This window comes from Trachurus trachurus (assembly GCF_905171665.1).
Source record: "Trachurus trachurus genome assembly, chromosome: 8".
NCBI lineage: Eukaryota > Metazoa > Chordata > Actinopteri > Carangiformes > Carangidae > Trachurus > Trachurus trachurus.
This window is the reverse complement of record NC_139905.1, coordinates 12,012,890-12,034,346: the sequence shown is the minus strand read 5'-3', so window position 1 is coordinate 12,034,346 and position 21,457 is coordinate 12,012,890. Positions and strand designations below refer to the sequence as shown.

The 21,457-nt window shown below is 41.0% G+C and overlaps 2 protein-coding genes across 2 annotated transcripts in view; one reads left to right on the top strand and one right to left on the bottom strand.

Annotated features, from left to right (window-relative positions):
* nudt1 (nudix (nucleoside diphosphate linked moiety X)-type motif 1) overlaps window positions 1–21,457 on the bottom strand; it is a 423,902-nt gene that overhangs the window by 258,040 nt on the left and 144,405 nt on the right. The gene's annotated exons all lie outside the window — the stretch shown is intronic.
* Window positions 355–21,414, top strand: tmem184a (transmembrane protein 184a). The gene is made up of 9 exons (XM_083977858.1): window positions 355–771; window positions 1,033–1,254; window positions 7,640–7,805; window positions 8,721–8,811; window positions 10,742–10,817; window positions 15,008–15,099; window positions 16,496–16,665; window positions 16,761–16,958; window positions 18,939–21,414. The coding sequence occupies exons 2-9, from the start codon at window positions 1,033–1,035 to the stop codon at window positions 19,166–19,168; spliced, it is 1,245 nt and encodes a 414-aa protein (XP_083833984.1). The 5' UTR covers window positions 355–771; the 3' UTR covers window positions 19,169–21,414.

Genomic DNA, 21,457 nt, shown 5'->3' with positions numbered 1-21,457 from the left:
GTTAAGTCATATTTTATCAAACAGCTTTAACATGGAGAACCTAAGGCAAGATTGTATTATTTAACAGTTTAAGCACAGTAAGCTTACAACCAGGAATTACTTTACTATATCATGACATAATTATTTGCTTTATTAGAAAGGGGGGTGAGTTGGGGCCCAACATAAAATATTAGCCCTTGGGCCCCTCAAGATTTTAATCCGGCCATATGACTTTGTAAATTTACTACTTTAGGTGATAAATAAGTTTAAAAAAAAATCTATGACACTGTAAGCAGGAAACGTGGTGACGACATGCGTGGAGCTTTGGTCACGTGATCCGTTCACCTGTTCTGTGCCCAACCTGTTTATCCTGCTGCTCCGTCTCACCGCTCAAGGATAGAAACAAGTTCCCCGTCGTTTACACTGAAAGTTTGACTTCTCTCTGGTTCTGCGGAGTGGACGCCACAGATTCATGCGCTGTCTCTCTCTTTCTGCGGTTGTTGTGAGCGGTTTTATCTCGAGTTTTAACGCTGCGACTGTACGGACTTCGACCTCGCTGAGGCACCTGTCTCAAACAAGGAAGTCAAGTCCATTGAACCCGTCGCTGATGAAGTCGACGGGCCGTAAGTAAATTGCAGCAAATGCCCGCGGTTGGTTATTTTTTAATAGAAGATATTTCCTGTGGATGTTGGTGCTGTAACGCTGAGCTGTGACAAGTGACAACCCTGGACTGTGTTTGTGCACGGTGTCATCTAAACGGGATAAAGCTGCTTCCACCCTCCCCGTGAAAAGGTGAGTTGTTTGTCACCGGTAAAGAATGCGCATATCAAGGATAAGGTCATTTGAACACCATTTGTAGTGAAGTCTGTCACATGTAGGTACACAGTGAAGTCGTTTCTATTTGTATGTTGACAGTTAAAACAGTTTGGCTCTGTGCTCAACAGGAAGTATGAACTAACCCACAGGGGAGCACGTAGTTAAACCCACAGAGGAAGTGTTCTTGTATGTCACCTATATACTTTATTTAGGCCTACTTTCTCTTTTTTATTTCAGATGAACATCTCTTTGGGGGACATGGATTCATCAGGAGAAAATAATACGATTGTGCACCTGCCTTCACCAGTCCTCCCAGAGAAGTCTGACATCTCTAACATGACCATCCTCCGAACTGGCAATGGCACAATCATAGAGGACCAGATGTTTTTAAACACAACGTTTGCACAGGCTCTGTCGGGGATATTTGTCTGGTCGGCTTTGCTCATAACGTGCCACCAGGTGAGTTTGCCTCTTCAGATGGAGTCTATAATTTTTAAGATTCTCTTGCCTGAAGAAACATAAATCACTGCATCTCATAGCACCAGTGAGCAATACAGCCACTAAGTATTTAGCACTTTGTGATGTAAATGTGTAATCAGAGACGACTGCAGACTGACAGATTGCACCTCCCTTGCTAGAGGACAGAAACAAATTCCTCCCTCTATATTACATTACAGCACGGTGCAGTTAGTTCAGTGTCGCAGCTCAGATATTTCCATATGACGCTCTGTCTTATCTAGTCATAAACTATTCCTTCCTTTGCCAGCAGGTATTATTCTTTCTACTTTGTACTTCCACTGCCCCAGTGCATTGTGGGGATGTTTTGCTTTACTTAATAGTTGACCGTGGCTATCAGATTAAAATGGATGAAACGCCTTTAGCTGATTAAAGGACAATAGACAGTGAGTGCTCTTTGTGTGGAGGGGAGAAAAAAAGATTGTTAAGAAGAATAAATGGCTCGACACAGGCCACCTTTACCCAGAATCCATTTCATCGCTGTTGTAAATGAGCGTTCCCTTATGTGTGGGTGGGTTACCCACTGTGCGCAGATGATAGCTTATCATTATGGTTTTATCATTTGCAGAGAATGCAGTAGGGTGCAGTGTATTATCAGCAGGGAAATCAATTGATATTGAGATAACATTTTACAACATTATAAAGGATGAGGTTGTTGTTTTCTTCTTCGCTGCAGTTTTAATGTTCTGCAACAGTAATGGCTCCCAGATTTAGTTAATGGTTTTATAACCCTTGTACTGAACATGCATCTATTCAACAGCCTCGGGCTGGCCATACACTTGTTTATGTTTACATGCATGGCTGTATCTCATGTGTAGTGTAATTAGTTAGTTTTTGTTTGGATAGCTCTGATACCTTTAGCATCCCCATGATTCATCAGCATGTTGCATCCTGTGATCCAACAAAACAAACCTTGTTCAGGGATTTGTGACTCAACATCCAGCAAATTGGTTTCTATCTTTTTAATGTATTACTTGTTTGGCCAAACACTTGGCAGCAAGACATTTTAATTGAGCAAATAAACAGCAAGTGTACCACAGGGAGAAAGGAGCAGGTTTCCAACAGGCATCCTTTTCTATCACACTGAATGAAATGGTCTGCAGGGTTATTGTTGCAATGCTGGTGGTGTTTCATCTGACTTGGTTCCAGAGGATTGCTATAGACTCTGAAACTCACGTTCTGAATACTAAACACAGATAGACAATGACCTTAGATCCTCTTTGCTGTAAAGTCGCCAGTGCTTTCCGGAGTGGAGGCTCATTTTTCTTGGAGGGCTTATTGGTCCCTTTGCAACTTGAAGCATTGGGGATTAAGAGCAACAGACTGCACCTATATCTCCTACAGTATAGTTGCGTCATGTTTTGCATATGGCACTTCCGTTTAGTCACGATATGTGCAACCATTTCTCTTTAAGAGTGTTTTCAAAATGTGTGACACACCTGTCCCTCATCCACTGTTACTGTGAGGCAATAATAGGCAAATGCAGAAAAAGCAGAAATGTATTTGAAGATATTATTACCTTTACTGGGGAGATTTTGCTTTCACATGTGTTTGTTTGTTGTTACTTGTCAGTTTGTAATCAGAATTATGTAAAAAAGTATTGAACCGATTTGCATCTAAATGGCTGGAAGGATGAGGCACAGGTCAGGGAAGAACCCATTAAACTCTGGTGCCGATCTGCTGGTGTGTTCAGGCTCCAGGATTTTTCATCACTTTCTTTTAACATTATGATATTTTCAGGAAAATATGTAGGCATATTGATGTAAACAGATGTCTTAATGGTGTCTGAGATCAGTGACAATTTCGACTTGTGCAGGATTGTTTGGCCTCGGTTGAACTATTTACCAGTCTGGTTCAGCAGGCAACTGTCAGGTCAGCATTATGGATTCAGGAAGGACATTGTTTTTTTCCAGTAAATGGAGGACATCAGTCTATAGCCTGCTCCACTTCACATGTGGAGATGGCCATATACATCACTCCCCCACCCTCACAGTCATCAGGCTTTAATGTGCAGCCTCTAATGGGCATTTAATCAAGCTGCATGTGTTGATTAGAGTTGGACTGTGCATGTTAAGGACTAACATTTAACTCGCTCTTTGGAATAAATGTTTTTTAGGTTTTGGTCACAAACACAAGTTCAGTCTGAAGACATTTATGATTATGGAATAACAGAATAAAGAGAAGGTGTTGTGATCATTCTTTATCCTTATTTTCAAGACCTTATGGCTAATTGTACTCAGTCTACAGCAAATGCTCAGGATTGGCTAGAAGTTGAAAACATAGCAGCAAACTAACCAATATTTGGATAATCGATTATTAATTATTGTTGGTATTATTGATTTAAAAGAACCGATCTGTCATAGAAATAATTGCTGATAAATTCTCTGTTGGTATACCACCATGCCATCAATATAATATCTAATTGTTTCTGTTTCCCTCTGCTCTTTAGAGAGTTCTAGTCATTATTCAAAAGTGGCTTGAGCTTGACGTGATTACTTGGAGTGCCCCCTCACCCACTATTAGTTGCCAAATGGGTAATAAGCTTCTTGATCAACTGAGAAACTAGACTTGATTATGTTGATTGGTTCTTTTTTATGAATAATGAGTCATCACTCTAAGCACTGCGCAAAAGTTCACTGGAGGTTCTGATGATCTGAAGAAGTTTTCAGACGAGAAGTGGAATGTCGACAGGAACCTAAAGCAGGTCAAGTTAGGAGCGCATAGAAACACCAAGACCTGAATAACTGGGAATATTTACAGACGTATGAGTCTTCTGTCATTATAGCGGCATCTCTGGTATCGCAGTAATGCTCCCTACAGTAGCATGCTTTGGTTTTATAATAGGTGTCACATTAAGACTTGTCCCTGCATGATTGCTTTAATCTGAACAGGGACAGTGAGGAGAGACAATTTGATTTTTTTTTTCAATATAATCCACTCATTATTCAGTTGAAGTGATCCCGGGATTATCAGAAGGTAATTTATTTATTTGCTCACAGATACTATACCATAATAGCAATTATTGACATGTTTCCAGGTTGTGGCAGTTTCAGGTTGCAGTAGCTTTTTTTCCCTTCATATTACCTGAGAGAACCAAGAGAGACAACTTGTACTTTACTCACTCTGCTGAAAACATATTTGCTTGGGTCAGTAGTATGCATAATCCCGTCCTTGCGTCAATCTGTACATTTCAGTCTGGATTAAAAACTGTAATTCATCATCAAGATGTGGCCCCAGTGTGTAAATTTTTTTATATCAGTCTAAAATCTAAAGGTCAATGAAATGAATGATAATCAGGTTTTTGCCATATGCTATGTGTACTCCCCTAAATGTTGTCAGCTGCATTACATTACCTTTATGGAGGCCATATGGGGGCATGCAAGAGAGTTGTTTCTCTCCCTCTGTGTGAGTGTGTGTGTGTTGAAAACTAAAGGTCTTTAATCAGCTTTCTGAAAATAAAGTTTGTTTATGGATCCTATTGCCTTTATCTGTAGGGAAGTTGGAGCTGTATAATATAAGGTCAGGTGCAGCCAGTCTCTACTCTGGGAGTCATTAAAATGGACGCTGGGTGATCTCTTTACTTTAGAAGAGGAAGAAGAAGAATCAGCCTTTGTTGTCACTGAACAGAAATACAGCAAAATGTAAGCAATCAACCTGTCCGTACATATACAGCATGCAATACATACAATAAGACAGACATAACAGGATGACTGGGCAATAAGAGGGGGGAGGAAAAGGGGAGAAACGGGAGGAGAGGAGAGGGGAGGGGGGAAAAAAGCAGCTCCCAGACTATGCTCCTGTGGGGGAGTACAGTGTGGGACCGGGAAAAATAAAACCTCAGCAGCATAAGCACATACATATATGAGCACCCTTACAACATAAGAACTCAAAACAACGGCGAAGGCGTGGAATGGGGGGGTAGGGGAGTGTGTTGCATATGTGCATGTGTGTAAGTGTCCATGGATGCGTGTGTGCACAATACATAAGCCTGGAGAGTCGCTTCGTCTAGCGTCAGTTCGCAGGATATCATCGCGATAACACAGCAGGTTGCCATGGAGACGTCCTCGATCGGGTCCCAAACAGAGTCAACAATCAACAGGTGTCCGTGAAGAAGGGAGGGAGGAATAGGAATACAGAACGTCTCACTGCAGCGATCTCCTGGGGGAGTTGTTCCGGCATTAAATGCAGATTAGATTATGATTGTTTGGGTTGTTAGGACGAGTAGTCGCATTCATTCCAATAGACTCGATTTACTCTTGTTTGTCCATTCTGGTCTCCAAATCGTTCCATTCGCCTTTGCAAAGCCGAAAGCTTCTCCAAGATGTTTTCCGTGTTGGCGGCTTATAAAGTTTATACCCACAGTCTGAGTGCTAACAGCTCTGCCCACCCCATCGATCATGTAGCTTCATGGGGCTTTGGACTGCTGTCACCGTCTTCCGAATTTTTCGATACACCAGGGCCATGCTTAATCCAATCAGCAGATAACCTGTTATCATGGTCCCAAATATGTAGATGTCCTCGATGACCTCAACGGAAAGAATCACCAGGCACACGACCCTCCACTTCTCCCACGAGTCCATCATGTAACCAGCGGTTGACCAATTCCATGATTTAAATTTGGAGAGCAATGCGGAGAGAGGCTCCCGAAGTTTGAGACAAGACAGGACGAGACATGAGAAGCAAAGCAGGGAAGATAAGGGAGAGGGGAGAGATGTGTCCGAAGAAGAAAACTATACAATATACAACAATTTAGACAGCCACTCTGTCGCTGCTGCATTTCACAGTGACGGATCTTGAAACAGACAGAGCTGTGAACGCAAGGTTAGACTGTAGCCATAAATAATACCCTCCAGATAAAAACATGCTTGGCTGTTTGTTGTCAGGCCTCAGGAGGCTGAATTTCCACATTGATCACACCCTTTGAGTTTGTATTGCCTTACTGTCGCTGCTGTACGGCTAACTTATTACTGATATTTTCTGTCTTTGATAGACTAATCACTGCTGCCCAGTCCCAAAGCTCATTGAAAAGCCCTCCAGTTATACTATTGTTTTTTATACATTTGTTAAAGAGGAACTAAGCAGGATTTTTACCTTAATTAAACAGCTTCAGAGTAATTGTGATGGTTAAATTACTTGTTACAGGGAGAATGGAGGCTCTCTGCCTTCCACTTAGCGTCTCTTGACAGCGAAAAAATGACCAGACTTGTATAGTTTCCCTTTAAATGCACCATGCACACCTGTTGTAGACATAAAGTTTTCGCTCAGATGGTTAGGTGATATATATAAAAAATTATAAGCATAAACGAGGCATATTCTCTGTTTCTCTGTCTTTTCTTTGTTTAAAGGGATATTCAACATTTTGGCAAATTCACCTTTTGCCATAATCTCTATAGTTTTAGGAGTAGGTTCATTACCTTTAATTGTCGATGCAAGCTGTTTTTAGATCGGCGGGGCAGAGATGTGAGCTCTGCATGGTGCACGGTATTTCCGCGTTTCCCTCGTCAAACTAAATACACAATCCAGCCACTCCAAAACACTCTTGTGGACAAGTTGTGACCCGCACATTCACCACGCTATGAAATAATAATGTAACATACAAGAGTTGTTTTCGAGGCAAATGCGTAGCCGGAACTACATTCCAGACACGGCCGCTCGGCAGAGTGACTTCAAAAGCGCAAGTAGTTCCTAGTATTTGCCTCATGTGTCGTAATGTTACATAATTATACGTTATTTGATAGTGTGGTGAATGTGCAGGTCACAACTTGTTCACAAGAGTGTTTTAGAGTTGCTGGATTGTGTATTTAGTTGAGCAGCTTGTATCTCTACTCTGCCAATCTAAAAACAGCTTGCACCGACAATTAAAGGTAATGAACCTACTCCTAAAACTATAAAAACTATAGGGATTATGGCAATAGGTGAAATGCCAAAATGTTGAAATATCCCTTTAATATCGTAGTGAATTAAATGTGTTTGGGTTTGGAACTGTTGAATATATAAAAAGCAATTTACACAATAACCTTCAGAAGAAATAATCATTTAAATAGTCATTTATTTGCAGCCTGAGTGAAGTTATATTACTTCTGAAAGCTATAGTTTTGTGTGATGTTGTAGAGAAAGCGGTCTGTTTACCAAGGCATTGCCTGCAGAACAATAGCCTGCATGTGAAAATCCCTTCACCATACAGTATGTCATGCTTCATTGTAATCTCATACATCGTAGTAGAAATTGGTTAAATTCATATCCCCACTCCATGAATCTATAAAAGTGCTAATCAAGATGGTTATGTGTTTACAAATTTTTGTTTTCTCATGTGTGTTTTTCAACGTAGATCTACACACACCTTCGATCCTACACTGTCCCCAATGAGCAGCGCTACATTATCCGCATCCTGTTCATCGTGCCAGTCTACGCCTTCGATTCTTGGCTCAGTCTGCTCTTCATTAGCAACAACCAGTACTACGTGTACTTTGATTCCGTTCGAGACTGCTATGAAGGTAAATGTCACAAGCCAACTCCTTTTTAAATTTCCTGCTTGGTAGCTTCCTTCCTGACCAGTCACAGCTACTATGATGGAAAATAAGAGGAACCCACCAAACTCGTTTTTCACACCAGTCACCTCATTATTTGAGGTGTTGCATTTCTAGGAGGTGTAATTGTAGAAGCATCTCTTTTCACGCCTTGGTTCACTATGTTTGCAAATGGGGGGAAAAAGTGCCTATAGTGTGCTCTTTATGTCTGATCTATTTAACTTTTTTTTTTTTCTCAGTCATTTTTTGGAGTAATTCTGCTGTGATTTTTCTATATTTAGATATTATGTAAACTGTGTTCAGTAGATTAGATAGCAGCAGTTTAATTGCCTTTATGCAGCTTTACCATAATTCTGTATTTGAAGCTTTAAGACCAGAATACTTCAACAGTGGCAAAGGTGAATCATATGTAAAATGGATTACAAGTAATTTGGGAAAGGGAAAAAGTAGGAAATACATTATTCAGGAGATTAGTTTCCAGTTTGCAGGCCAATTTTGTGGCTGATTGATAGTGAAGCGCATCAGAAAGCAGTGAGACCAGAACACCACCAGCGGCCACGGCTAAAACATAATGAACCTTCTCTTGACTGGACACCATCTGCATTAGCTTCACTTAATCCCTCCTTAAATAGCAACAAAGGATTAGGAAGGGATTTCCAAGACACAGAACCCTTGGAAGCTTCTTATTGTAAGGAGTGAAACATTTATTGTTCCAAAATGTAGGACTAATTATTTTTTTTATCATGTGGGCGTTTTCTCCCCTGAAATGATTTGACCTTTCAAATGAAGTTATACTTGAAGGTGATGAGGAATTATTCTGAAGTTAAAATCATGCCAATGAATGTGTGGGAACAAGAAGTAACTCCTTTCTTTGTGTTACAGCCTTTGTCATTTACAATTTCCTGAGCTTGTCCTTTGAGTATCTGGGAGGAGAGAGCGGGATCATGTCCGAGATTCGAGGGAAGCCCATAGAGTGAGTGCTCTCATTTCAGTCCTGCATGCACACACGTCCTAATTTTGTTTAACTCTGAAGTAATAAATGCTTATTAGTGTGAATGGTCCCAACAGCCATATGGTTTACATTTCATATGCTCAAGCACAAAAGATGCAAGGTGCATCTCCCTGCCCTTGAATTAGCATTTTACTGTGAGCACAACAGCAAAAGTGCTGGCAATAAACAAGTGCAGTATTAATCTGTGACAGTCATCCTTTATCTCTGAGCTTTTGACCACCCCCGATAGGCTGTGTTTTATGGCTGACGCAGCCACAGGGCAGCAGCTCTTTGCCAAAGTCTTAAGACAGTGGAGACACTAATGTTGAGTCCTGATAAACGATGGCATTGCTTAACACCAGCCGGGGGAGATGAGGTATAAATCCTACAACTTGTTTTAGAGTAGTCCACTGTGCTGAGTTGCTCTTACACGTCCTTTAGGATTTCCATAGACAATGAGTGTTTTCTTTCTTAAATTAGCGAGAACTATCTCTATGTTGAATGTGAATGTGAACATTGAGTATGTTTTCAGCTGCCATCATGTGAGATGATGTATGTCACATATCGGATGCACACTGTTATCATGCTCACAGCCTCACAGCACATAAGCAGCACAGCCTTAATAAGCCTTGTCATATTTTATTTAATAATGTACATACTGCATGTACTAGATTCAATTTAATATATTATGTTCCCATGAATAAACTAGATTAAGTTGGATTAATCTGGTCAGAATTAGATAAATTCTTCAGGGACCAGGCAGAGAACCATGAAGCTTTAGAAGTAGATTCATTCTGTGGGCAAATCTTCATTTGTTTCTCAAATTTATGTTGACTTGAAGTCAAGGCTCTTATTTGCATGCGCTCAGGTTGATTTGGTTTCGACCTTGAGTGTCTGAAGAAAAAGGAAAAGAACACAAATGAAACAATTACAGACACACACACACATCTGGAAATAGTTCAAAGATGCTGTTGAGGCTGAAGGTGCTGTGCAGCAGCATCACACAGATTAGGAGTTGTTGCTGTTGTGTAAAGTTGAGGGTGAGTTCAGTCCTTAATCGTCCTCTCTGCTGCTGCCTCCAGGTTCAGTCTCACAGCAGAGCACAGACTTTCTCACCAGTTAATTTATTTCAGCCCCTAAACTGCCTTTTAAACACATCACCACTGACTTAGAGTAATAGCACTAACAAAGAACTCTGACTTTGTCCACTTTGTTGCTGGAGCTGCTGTTTTAGCCTCAAGCCATTTCATCTTCCAAACACCCCATAATACAAAGAAGCCTTTAAATCCACTGTCTCACATGACACCTTGACCTACTTCACTAAAATTGTTCTTCCAGCTCCAGACATCAGTATTAACAGGTAGAAATGAATCCAAATGGAAGTTTAGTGTATGTGGATGAGGAATTAATAAGTGTTCACTGTTTGGTGTAAGCAGCTTGTCTGTCAGTTTATATGATTGGCTTTTGTGTAGCTCTAACAGGGACTTGTCTAAGCAATTTTGTATAAACACCATTGTCTCAATTTTATGTATTATTACTCCAATATATAGAATTGAGTCAACATAAAGCAACATAAACTGAAGCAGTAATGTCATCTAGGGCTACAATAAACAAACCACTTTTATCACTGTTTAGTTATGTGATTTTTTCCCCGTTATCTATAGATTAGATGTTTTGTTCAACCAACAATCCAAAACCTAAAGATATTCAGTTTACAAACCACAAAACCAAATGATTAATTGATTTTAAAAATAGGCACCAAGTCAAAAATCGCCAAAAATCAATATTTCAAGCAAGAGTACTGTGTCGTGTGGCTGTATCGCATTGTGTATATGTTTCTGTTGTCTGACCCCTACCGTCTGTTGTGTCAGTGTTGACATGATAAACACGTTGTTTTCTGTTGCCTCTGCAGGTCAAGTTGTCTGTATGGCACCTGCTGCCTCGGCGGAATGAGCTACTCCATTGGCTTTTTGAGATTCTGCAAACAGGTGAGCTTCAATCATCCCCTTATCTGTGCTCCGGAGATGCTCAATTTGACCACAAAAATAAATTTACTTATTGAAAACAAGAAAACATCAAACCAAGAAGAAGAAGAAGAAAAAAAAAACACTCTGCTATAAATTACAATTCTGTCCACATCTACAGGCTGCTTAAAAATGACAGCTGTTGCAATTGGCTGTGTGCTTTTCAGAGGATAACATCACAGTTTAAAAAAAAAAAAAAAAAGGAAAACAAAAGCGACTGAGGCCAGGTGAAAGCAGCTTGATAATATACACAGAGTTGATATGAACTGTCAGCACTCAGCTCTTTCCTTGAGGCCCGGGATGCTGCACAAGCTCCTAGTCTAACACTGATGAAAATTGGAACTGAGTCTTCAAATGTCTTCAAAACAAAATAAATGGTGAAATAAACATTTTTCCTTTTATTTTGTAAGTGGCAAATGATAAACACTGAGTACAGGCCTTGACAAGAACCAAATGTGAAGTGTTTTGAAAATGAAAACTTTGCAAGTTTTCTCTGGTGGCATTTCTGGAAGACACAGTTAAAGAATAATTCTCCATGAGAGGTCAATTGAAGATCAGTACAGCAGATTTTTAAAAAGTGCATTGCGCTAAAACTCCCATCGGTTTCTGTGTAGTTTTTGGGGTGGAGACTGTGCTGTGAAAGTGGAGGCCCCCAAGCTACAGCTTAGCACTGAGTTTTCAGATTTTTAAAATAGCTCGCCCTCATTGTCATTCATGGAGCAAAGTTTCAGAAATCAATACATCGAACACTTCAGAAGTTATTAAATGCTGTTTTGCAGGTCAACTCCCACGAAACAAGGGACTAACTGGATTTGAAGTAATGATTTGTTGCTTGTGTGCATATTAATTTGTTCTAACTTGATTACTGAAGGCCTCCATTATATTGATCACAGGGCCATGTGGCTTGTAGTTAGAAAACAACAGCGTGCTCTCTCGATGAGAGATGACTTCAGATGAGGTGAAGTCTCCCTGGACTGAGCTGAAAATATCCTCAACAGTTTATCACAGTCAACACATCGGACAAGATCTGAAAGGACCTGATACTCCCAGTGTAAAATACATTAAAATTCTTTGCACATTTTGGGGAAGTTTTAGTGTGTGATTAGAAGAGGGGTCAACAAATGAATCGCTGATATGGAAAAGCAGCTTAGAGTTATGGTGGTCCTTTGAGATAAGGTGAGCTGTTGCATCCTAAACTGTTATTTGACATTTTCAGTTTTATGTCCTGAAGTCACATTAAAGCAGATATCAGTGGAATGTTTTTGTTAATATAAGTCCTAAATAGTCCTATTTTCCGTCAGCAATCACTTACATGAAGTATTTCAGCCTAAACACGAGTCTCTCCGTCACTCTGCTCTGCTGTAACCCGAGGAGAAAATTTTCCTTGTGGGATACAAGTGTTATCCAATGAGGAGAGAGAACGGCATGAAGGGCTGTGTGTGCAGCCAAGGGATGCGCGTGAATGTGGTGACGTAGCACGAGGACCAATTGATGCCTGACAAGGGCGGGGGCTGCTAACTCATGGTGCGTTCAAAGAAACTCGTACTTTGTGTTTTTCCTTCCTGTGAAGTCATACCAGTTCGATCTGGTACGAGTTCACGGGTCGGAAGTTACGAGTGGCCGTTATAGGGAACTTTCACAGACAACAGGATGGTAAAAACACGAGCTACGGGTTACCTGGAACGCTACCAAGTCGTAGTTGTGACTTGAAGCTGTAACTTACGGTTTCAAAAGCCTGCCTTGAACGCAGCATTAGCCGAAACGGCCGTGAAGCTGATATCTGCTTTAAGGCCTTATTTTCCTGAAAGTGGACATGAGTTGAATCCTGTGGAGCAATTAATTTAGCAGTTTTATCAGCATAAACCAGACACGACACCTGAGACTGTATCTCACCTGTTGACAATGACAGGATCGTCATGTTTGTTGTGTCGTGGTTGTTTATTTTTTCATAGAGGGGAAAACATCAAGATTACACACAAAAAAAATTATCTTGTACTTGAGAAGAAGTTATATCAATAGGGCCTCTTGTAAATATTAAAAATGCAAGAGTGGACAGCAGCACAGATACTGGGAGAGAAGCAGAAGGCAAAAGGACAATAAAAAAACACTGGCCTTGTGGTCCGATGCGTGGATTCATTATTAAAGTGTGAAATCAATTTGGATAGATCAGCTTCGGAGCTCTGTTTTTTGTTAATTCAAAAAGCTGAGGGGTGTTGCCGTTAATTGGGACTCAGGAGAAATATAAAAAAAAAACAGCTATGTCGATAGTGGCTGCCAGTGAACTGTTGCAGTGAACTCTGAAGTGATGAAAATGAAAACAGAAAGAAGATGCTTCAGGTCATATCAATCTATGAATTCTCAGTGATATGTCATAATGAAAAAATGGTGATAAGCTGCAGAACAGTCCAGCTGTCATGAAGAGAGATGCATGCTCCTATTGCGTGCCGTTGATACTGATCATCTCTGAGTGAGATTTGCCGATACTGATAATTTTTGCCGTGCATTCATATCAGTGTCATCCGCTTTGTAAACGTTACACACGGCTGACACGCTGTATGGTTTTGGTGGCCTGTCACACACCACCACAGCCCATCAACTGAGGGTGACTGGTGATTCAAAACATTAATTCCAATCTTCCTTCACTGTTTATTTTTTCATTCTTTTTAATGAAAATCAACCAAAGATTATCAGCGACCGATCAATATGGGGGCACCACCCCTAGTCATGAATCTTGATAACCCCTTAATACACCAGTTTGCAGTAGAGCTGTTAGTCAATCTGCTGTGAAGGTGGCATATCACACAAATGCACAGTAGAACTAACATACCGTATCCTCTTATCTTATCTTATCCTATCTCACACATGTAGCTTAGTATTAAAGTTCATTTCTCTCTGCAGTTCCTGACTTTGAATTAATTTGAGGCAAAAAAAAAAAAAAAAACAACAACCCACAGTTAACTTTTAATCCACTGCCATTCTGAACCTGCATTGTGTTTTGAATATCAAGCGTGTCTGGAAGTATCATGCTAAATTATTTGCTTTGAGGATATTCACAGTGACAAGCTGGCACTGGAACAGGCAGAGAGCAACCACAGACTGTCAGGACTAAAAGCTTCAAAGTAAATCAGTTAAATAAATGATTATTGATGTCATTCTGTAAAGCCCACCACGGGCTCTCCGGCCATTCCACAAAAGCCTCCCTCTGGCTCATCAAGTCAAACACTCCCATCACTGCTGCAGCTCCACCAGCCAGACCCCATCCACATCGGCAGTTAAGACATCAGGACGAGTTATTTGGCATTATTTGGACAGAAAGGACAGCTTCAGAAAAGACTGCATTATGTTAGTTTATGACCTTTTCAAGTTCAGTGTTTTAAGTCTTTTAATAGTTTGACATTTTAGGAAATGTGCTGTTCTTTTTCTTATGCCAAGAGTTAGCTTAGCACAAAGACTGGGAGTGAGGGAACCGCCGCCCTGCAGCATCTTTAAAGCTCACTAATTAACAACTACATCTCATTTGTTTAATCGGCACCAACACTGAAGTTTAAAATGAACAAGTTGCTGTTTTATGAGGGATTATTGGCAGGGCTGTTTCTTGGCTCTGAGCAGTTGCCAAGTAACCGTAGAGACTTCAGGAAGTTAACTGCCAAAGTAAGAGGCAGCGTATAGCTTCCTGTAACACTGTGAATTGTTATTTTGACAATCAGGTTTTGTAACATGTTAATGAGTAATCTTTACAGCTGCTGACAGGGGGGATTTTATTACCTGTGTTATCTCATAGTTTGTTTTAATGAAAGATAGATATTTGTACTCTGTCGCCTCCTTCACTGCCAGGAAGCAAAAATACCGTAGGTTTACTTCCACAAATGTCAAACTATTTCTCGTTATCACAGCTCTTAAGATAAGACGGAGACAACAAATCACAACAGACATGACAAATTATTGTAATAGGTCCCAAAGTTAAAGGGAGTACTGAATAGGTAAGAGAGAAAATGCCACTGGGCGGGTCTAGGGGCAGTTAGAGATATTTTCCATCTGATTAGATGTACAAAGAGCCCCTTCATGCCCCTTCATCCTCCTCCTCCTCCTCTTCCTCCTCCATGTTGTCCTTGCTTGTTTGAGTGTCTCATACTGAATTGTAATGTGTTCTCCAGGCGACGCTCCAGTTCTGCGTTGTCAAACCCATCATGGCAGCCATCACCATCATCCTGCAGGCCTTTGGCAAATATCATGATGGAGATTTTAAGTGAGCACCATCTCTCTTTCATTGCATTTCATTCTTCATGTATCTCGTGCATCCATGCCATTGCCAGTGGGCTCATTTGCTGTTTACATGCACAAGGAAACAATTTGCAAGTGAAGATAATTATATCACCTCCTCACAGCAGGCATGATGGAACATTTTGAATTAAAGGGGAGGGGGGTTTATTCCAAGCTGAAAGTTCTGGGATTCAACTTTGAAGGAACTTTGCAAGTGCTCTGCTGCATGTTGGCCCAGGTGTATCACCGTCCTCATCATAATCTCTTGTCTTGCCTCTATCGTCGATATTGCAAATAATAACTCAGCACTTTTCCAATATAGACTAAGGGAATTATATTGTTACATTTTTTTCTGTAGTAAATGTTCTGAAATGAAGCCCCTTAATTCTAGCCGTATATTAGACCTGGTGAAGCACAGCATTATAAAGAGAGATGTATTGTTTCATTTAATACTTTTATTTGGATGTCAAGTGATGCATAGACTGGGGATAAGTCTTAGAATGACAAATTTAATTTCAGTGTATTTCAGTGAGTCACATGAGCCATTGAGGGTCTCAACAGAATATGGAGAGGGTAATATGTTCAATAAAATTGTCTTAAGAGTGTAATCGAAAACCATAAAATCTGCAGCCTATATACTCTGTCTGACTTATTTTCAGGAGCACTTCTCCTCCTCTTAGCTCCGGATCTTTTACTGAAGATTCAGCTGTGACAACACTTGTTTCTGAACGACTCAGGAAAAGCACAGAGTTCAACGAGGCCTTGAGACAGAGAAGTTTCATATCAGCTTTATATCGTCACCCTCTTACCGCCGAGCCGTCGGATAGACACGATTACGTTCTCCTCCGCCTGTTTCTCTGTGTACTTCAACAGCAGAAATAGCAGGGTGAAATAACTGTCTTTTTCATGTCTTTCTTAAAGCTCTGCAGCAAGGCGGTGGTGATTCACAGATTGTTTACATATATGCTTTCATCCAACCGTGCACTCTCTACTGCATGGCAGTAATTAGTGTAGTCACAGCTGAGTCCTCAGAGAGGCTCTTCAGCATGCAGAGAGGGTAGAGAGGCAGGCTGACAATAAAACACAGACAAATCTGCCTTTTTTATCAGATGCACCCTGAAATAAGACAGACATGAACAAACAGTATTTATTAATTGCTTGTTTGTGACGGGGGACAAAAAGGCTGCGTTTCCAGGTGTTCATGCAATATGGCTGAGAATATCATCAGATGTGAGCTGGCACTCTTTTTCATTCAGCCCATTGTTAAATACATGGAGGCAGAACATGAATGAAACACTCTTAATATATATATTTATTTTGTGCCGTACGATCGCAGATGTGGCAGGGTTGTAACATCACCACATGTGTCTGTTTCCTTGCAGCGTGAATGGAGGATACCTGTACATCACAATCATCTACAACTTCTCCGTCAGCCTGGCCCTCTACGCTCTCTTCCTCTTCTTCTTTGCAACCAGTGACCTGCTCAGGCCGTACGAACCTGTGCTCAAATTCCTCACAATTAAATCTGTCATCTTCTTATCCTTCTGGCAAGGTAAGTTCCCCTCTCTACTCCTTCTTATATCAGTGCCCCTAGTAGGTGAAGCATAAATTGATGTGATGTGGAAAAAATGTCGCTGCTTTTTGTAGGAATGGTCCTCGCCATCCTGGAACGCTGCGGGGTCATACCCAACGCACTCTACATCGACGGACACGAGGTCGGCGCCGGTACGGTGGCAGCAGGCTGGCAGAACTTCATCATCTGCATCGAAATGTTCTTTGCCGCCATCGCCCTCCGATATGCCTTCACCTGCACCGTGTACCAGGAGAAAAAAAATGATGTGCCAGGTGAGCGCCGTAGAGAGGCTTCAACTGCTCATTACCCGTCGCCCTCGCCTTGAAAATATGTTGATATCTACTCGGGCTAATTGTTCCTCTCCTACCCCCACGCAATAAGGACTGACACCAGCTTGAAAGTATTTCCAGTAATTGTATCCCTCTTTTGCAGCCGTTTAGACCAGGCTGCTTCATTTTATCAGTCACATTATACATTAAATCCCCTCAATTTTATATATATCCATATAAAACCCAAGCTGGGATCTCTTAATATTTGCAATTTCGCACTTGAATGTGGTGCTGCCGTGATCTGTGCGTCAGTCAGGCTGGAAGTCAGCGGGGGGGTAGCCATCAGCCTGAGGGCGCTGATTGTTGCACATGGCTCAGAGGACGGTCGTCATTAAAGCAAAAGCAGAGGAAAGCTGAGGAAGACTTCAAAGTACAGTACAGTAACTAGCAGAGAGCGAGTGGCACCCCTTTGACGTCAACGCTGCCTCCAAGTTAAAGACAAATGGAAGCCGAGGGAAAAGCCCTCGACAGTGACATCAATCACTCGGCCAGTTTTTTTTTCCTGTCCTGCTCTAGGAAACTCTCTGTCCCCTTTAGCTGTTTAATCTGTAGACGTAGCAGAAGTGATGATGGAAATATAGGAATGTCCACATTCACTTGATTGGACCCCTTATTTTATTTAATCAAGATAAAAATTGCATAAGGAAATGACATTGATTGAATTAATAGTTTTCACTGTCATTTATCCCTCCTGAAAGAAATCTGTTAGTACAGTGTGCAGTAAAGTGTTAAAATAATAAAAAATAGCAGCTGATTATTGCGGTTCTTTTGTGACTGAACTTTAACAGTGAAGCTCTGGGTTTGCACCCCCACCCTCGGGTGCAGCCAGTGTGTGTGATTGCAGAGGATGCAACACCTCTTGTTTACCATTCCTCTGCTTCAGCGCCGTGGACCAGGCTGTAAGGAGAAAGTCGGCAGACCGTGCCTAACTGCCTTGTAACCCCCCACACACCTCCCCCTCCACCTCAGCTTGCCCTCCTCTTTGCCACTTCTGATCCAGTCCAGACAGCACTGCCAAACAGAAGGCTGTGGATGTCTGCTGGCTCTCTCTATTTTATTTTTTTTTCTTTCTTGCCTTGGACACCATTTTAGTTCTGGAAATGATTCAACCTGGCTCACAGCTGGGTGCAAAGGGACCATCAGTGGAGTGGCTGTGACTGAATTCTGTTCAGTCCATTTGTAAACTGCTGCCCATGAAAAGGCCACAGTGAAAGAAACAAATCACGGCTATTTAGGGATTTTAATCTTTTTTATTGGTTGATGTTACTGCTGCGATGCCACAATTTGGAAAGTTTACAGAACCAGAAGCACTGGAGCATTTAGCGACGTAATTAATAAGCTGCTCAAAAGAAATCATTTTCTCAATTGGATAAATTATTTAAAGGCTCTGGAAAGCTTTTTGGTCTCGGTCAGCTTCTTAATTTAAGTGATGGTGTCATATATGAACACAAACTTTTCTGCCAAAGTTTGATTTTTTTTCCACATCAGAGATTTTCTGTATTGTTATGTTTAATTACACTTCTCTCACTAGTTAAAAATCAGGCTTTAGCAACATTTGAATCAAACTTTGATGACGCACCCAAACAATCCTGATAACATGAGTTAGTGTTGTTGGAGTTTTTAAATAGCTAATTAATGTTTTGTTGTTGTTTTTTCATTTCTTTCCCAAAGTCCAAATTATGGCACATTTTGTGTAATAAATGTTTAATGTTACTGTGAAATGGTTATGATTTAAGATTAAGTTTTCAGGGGTGAGCAAAAATATAAAATGCTCAGTAGGATTGGCTCCTTGAAGATCTTGTTGCATTTGCAGTTGAAATGTTTTCTTCAGTTGATGTGATGAATACTTACAGATGTTGTCACATGCACTATGATGTGACCCATAAACTCACTCTGTCCCTGTTTCTGTTCTGTTTTCTGCAGAGAACCTCCCCCCAATGCAGAGCATCTCCAGCGGCCTGAAGGAGACCATAAACCCTGGAGACATGGTGCAGGATGCCATCCACAACTTCTCCCCAGCCTACCAGCAGTACACCCAGCAGTCCACGCAGGAGGTGGTCCAGCCCAGCGCCAACGGAAAAATGGCCACAGGCGGCAAAGACTCCCGCAAGTCTGACAAAATCATGCTGATTACCTCTGATGATGAATTCTAGGCTTTTTCCCAGCAAGATCCAGGTGTTTGTGTCCTTGCCACCCCCATCCCTCACCCCCTGGGGAAACAGCTGTATTGCATCTCACACAGAGCTGGATTGAATCCAGGTGTTTAATTCTCTTTATCACAGTATTTAAAATGGACTGCTTACTTCTGTCTTATTTTAATGAGTTATTATTTAAGCTCCCAGAGGAGGAGGATGTTATTAATAATGTTTTAAAATGGATGACTCAGTGAACAGGGAAGTGATCTGCCAACATATATACGCAGTCATAACCGTAGGAAAATGACATGTCACCGCCGCTGTATCAGAAGTCTGGAGCTATGTGTTTTCTCCAAACGATGCTGCTGGATGTTCAGCAGTGTCCCTGATCCTGATTCTGTTTCTGTCATCACGTCAGCGACCGCTCTCTGGTCGTCTGAAGCCTCGTTCCTCTGATTCATGTCAGTTTCAAAGGGGAGATGATTAATATGTGACTCCAGGTGGGGGAGCAGTGAAGCCAGCGACGGCTTGGGATGACACTTCATGGACTTGTCTCGCATCTGCTTGTTTGAAGTATTTGCTGAGCATTCCTCTGCATGGTTTCCTGACAAATGAAAGGATCCCTTCAAAGACACATTAGTTTTGGAGCAGGCACTTCAAACTGCAGACTGTAGCACTTTGCAATCCTTTGTATCTACTACAGCATGGACAAATTAGATAAACCTGTCCCCTATAAAAGTGGGAGTTGTATTATTCTCATTAATTTTCCCAGCATCCTAAGGAGTGTAATTCACTGCAACTAGACAGCCGTTGAAGCAGACTTTCACAATTAGTCTTTTTGCAGCCTCTACACTATAACAAATGCTTTTGGCAGAGCCTTTTTTGTCTGATGTGGTCACGCCACTCTTCATCGTATAATTCCATCTTCCAGGGATTATGAAGAGAAACATGTACAGAATCTGAATGTTGTAAATTATGGTGTTTTAATATGCTTTGTTCGTGTAAACAAAATTGTTCTTTGAATCATGAATCAGGAAGATCTTAATGTATTTAATGTGTGCAATTCAGAAGAAGAAAAGAAAGGCACAAACAACCGAGAGCAAGTTTTTTCACTTAAATGTATTTTTGTCATGTGGGAGACATCTAGCTTTCTGACCACATTAATTATTGTGTAGCAATAGTTTGTTGAACTTTGATACCTTCTTGTGCCAATTATAGCTGCTGTCTTTCTGGGAAAGCAGAGATGAATCTACAGCTCGTTACACAAATACGAAAAGAAAAATAGTGGTGCAAATGTTAGCCCCTTTTTTTGGCACTGAAAATAAAATGAATTCTTTCTTGCTTCTGCAGCTCACATACAGTTGCAAGAAAAAGTATGTGAACCCTTTGGAATTCCCTAGTTTTCTGCATGAATTGCTTTGCTTTCCATTGCAGGCCTGAATTTTTTTGGTGTAAAAATGGCACTGCATACCAGCATGTAAACATAATCTCAAAGGTGAAGTACGGTGGAGGGAGCATCATGGTTTGGGGCTGCTTTGCTGCCTCAGGGCCTGGACAGCCATCATTGAGGGAAAAATGACTTACAAAGTTTATCAAGGCTTCCTACAGGATAATGTAAGGGTGGCTGTCCACTAGCTGAAACTCAGCTAGTGTGGCGTGATACAGCAGGACAATGTCCCTGAACATTGAAGTAAATCTGCTATCTAAATAATCTAGAGTAGCTTCAAAAAAAGAAAATCCACCTTTCGGAGTGGCCCAGTCAGAGCCCAGACCTGAATCCAATAGGGATGCTGTGGAATGAGCCATTCACACCAGACATCCTAAGAACATGGCTGAGCTGAAGCAGGTCTGTAAGGACGAATTGTCCAAAATTCATCCTTTAGTGTTGTGCAGTTCTTATGAGCAGCTACAGGAAGTGCTTGGTTGAGGTTATTGCTGCCAAAAGAGGTTCAACCAGTTATTAAATCCAAGGGTTCACTTACTTTTTCCACCTGTACTGTGAATGTTAAATGGATATGTTCAATAAAGACATGAAAAATTATAATTTTTTGTGTGGTATTAGGTTAAGCACATTGTGTTTGTTTATACTTGTGACTTAGATGTAGATCGGATCACATTAAATGGCCAATTAATACAGAAAACTAAGAAATTCCAAAGGGTTCACATACTTTTTCTTGCCACTGTATATTGAATGGAGTAATTGTGCATTTGTAGATAGGGGAAAAAAAGCTTTATTTGAAAGTACAAAAACAGACACAGCAGACCTATTTATAGGAATAATTTACCATACTTTAAATCAGAGCAGAA

Bases quoted from the DNA above. Each gene is read 5' to 3' on its own strand.
- tmem184a (XM_083977858.1), top strand. From the start codon at position 1,033: ATGAACATCTCTTTGGGGGACATGGATTCATCAGGAGAAAATAATACG. The intron at 15,100-16,495 runs GTGAGCACCATC...GTTTCCTTGCAG, and splicing joins TATCATGATGGAGATTTTAA to CGTGAATGGAGGATACCTGT. The intron at 16,959-18,938 runs GTGAGCGCCGTA...TGTTTTCTGCAG, and splicing joins GAAAAAAAATGATGTGCCAG to AGAACCTCCCCCCAATGCAG.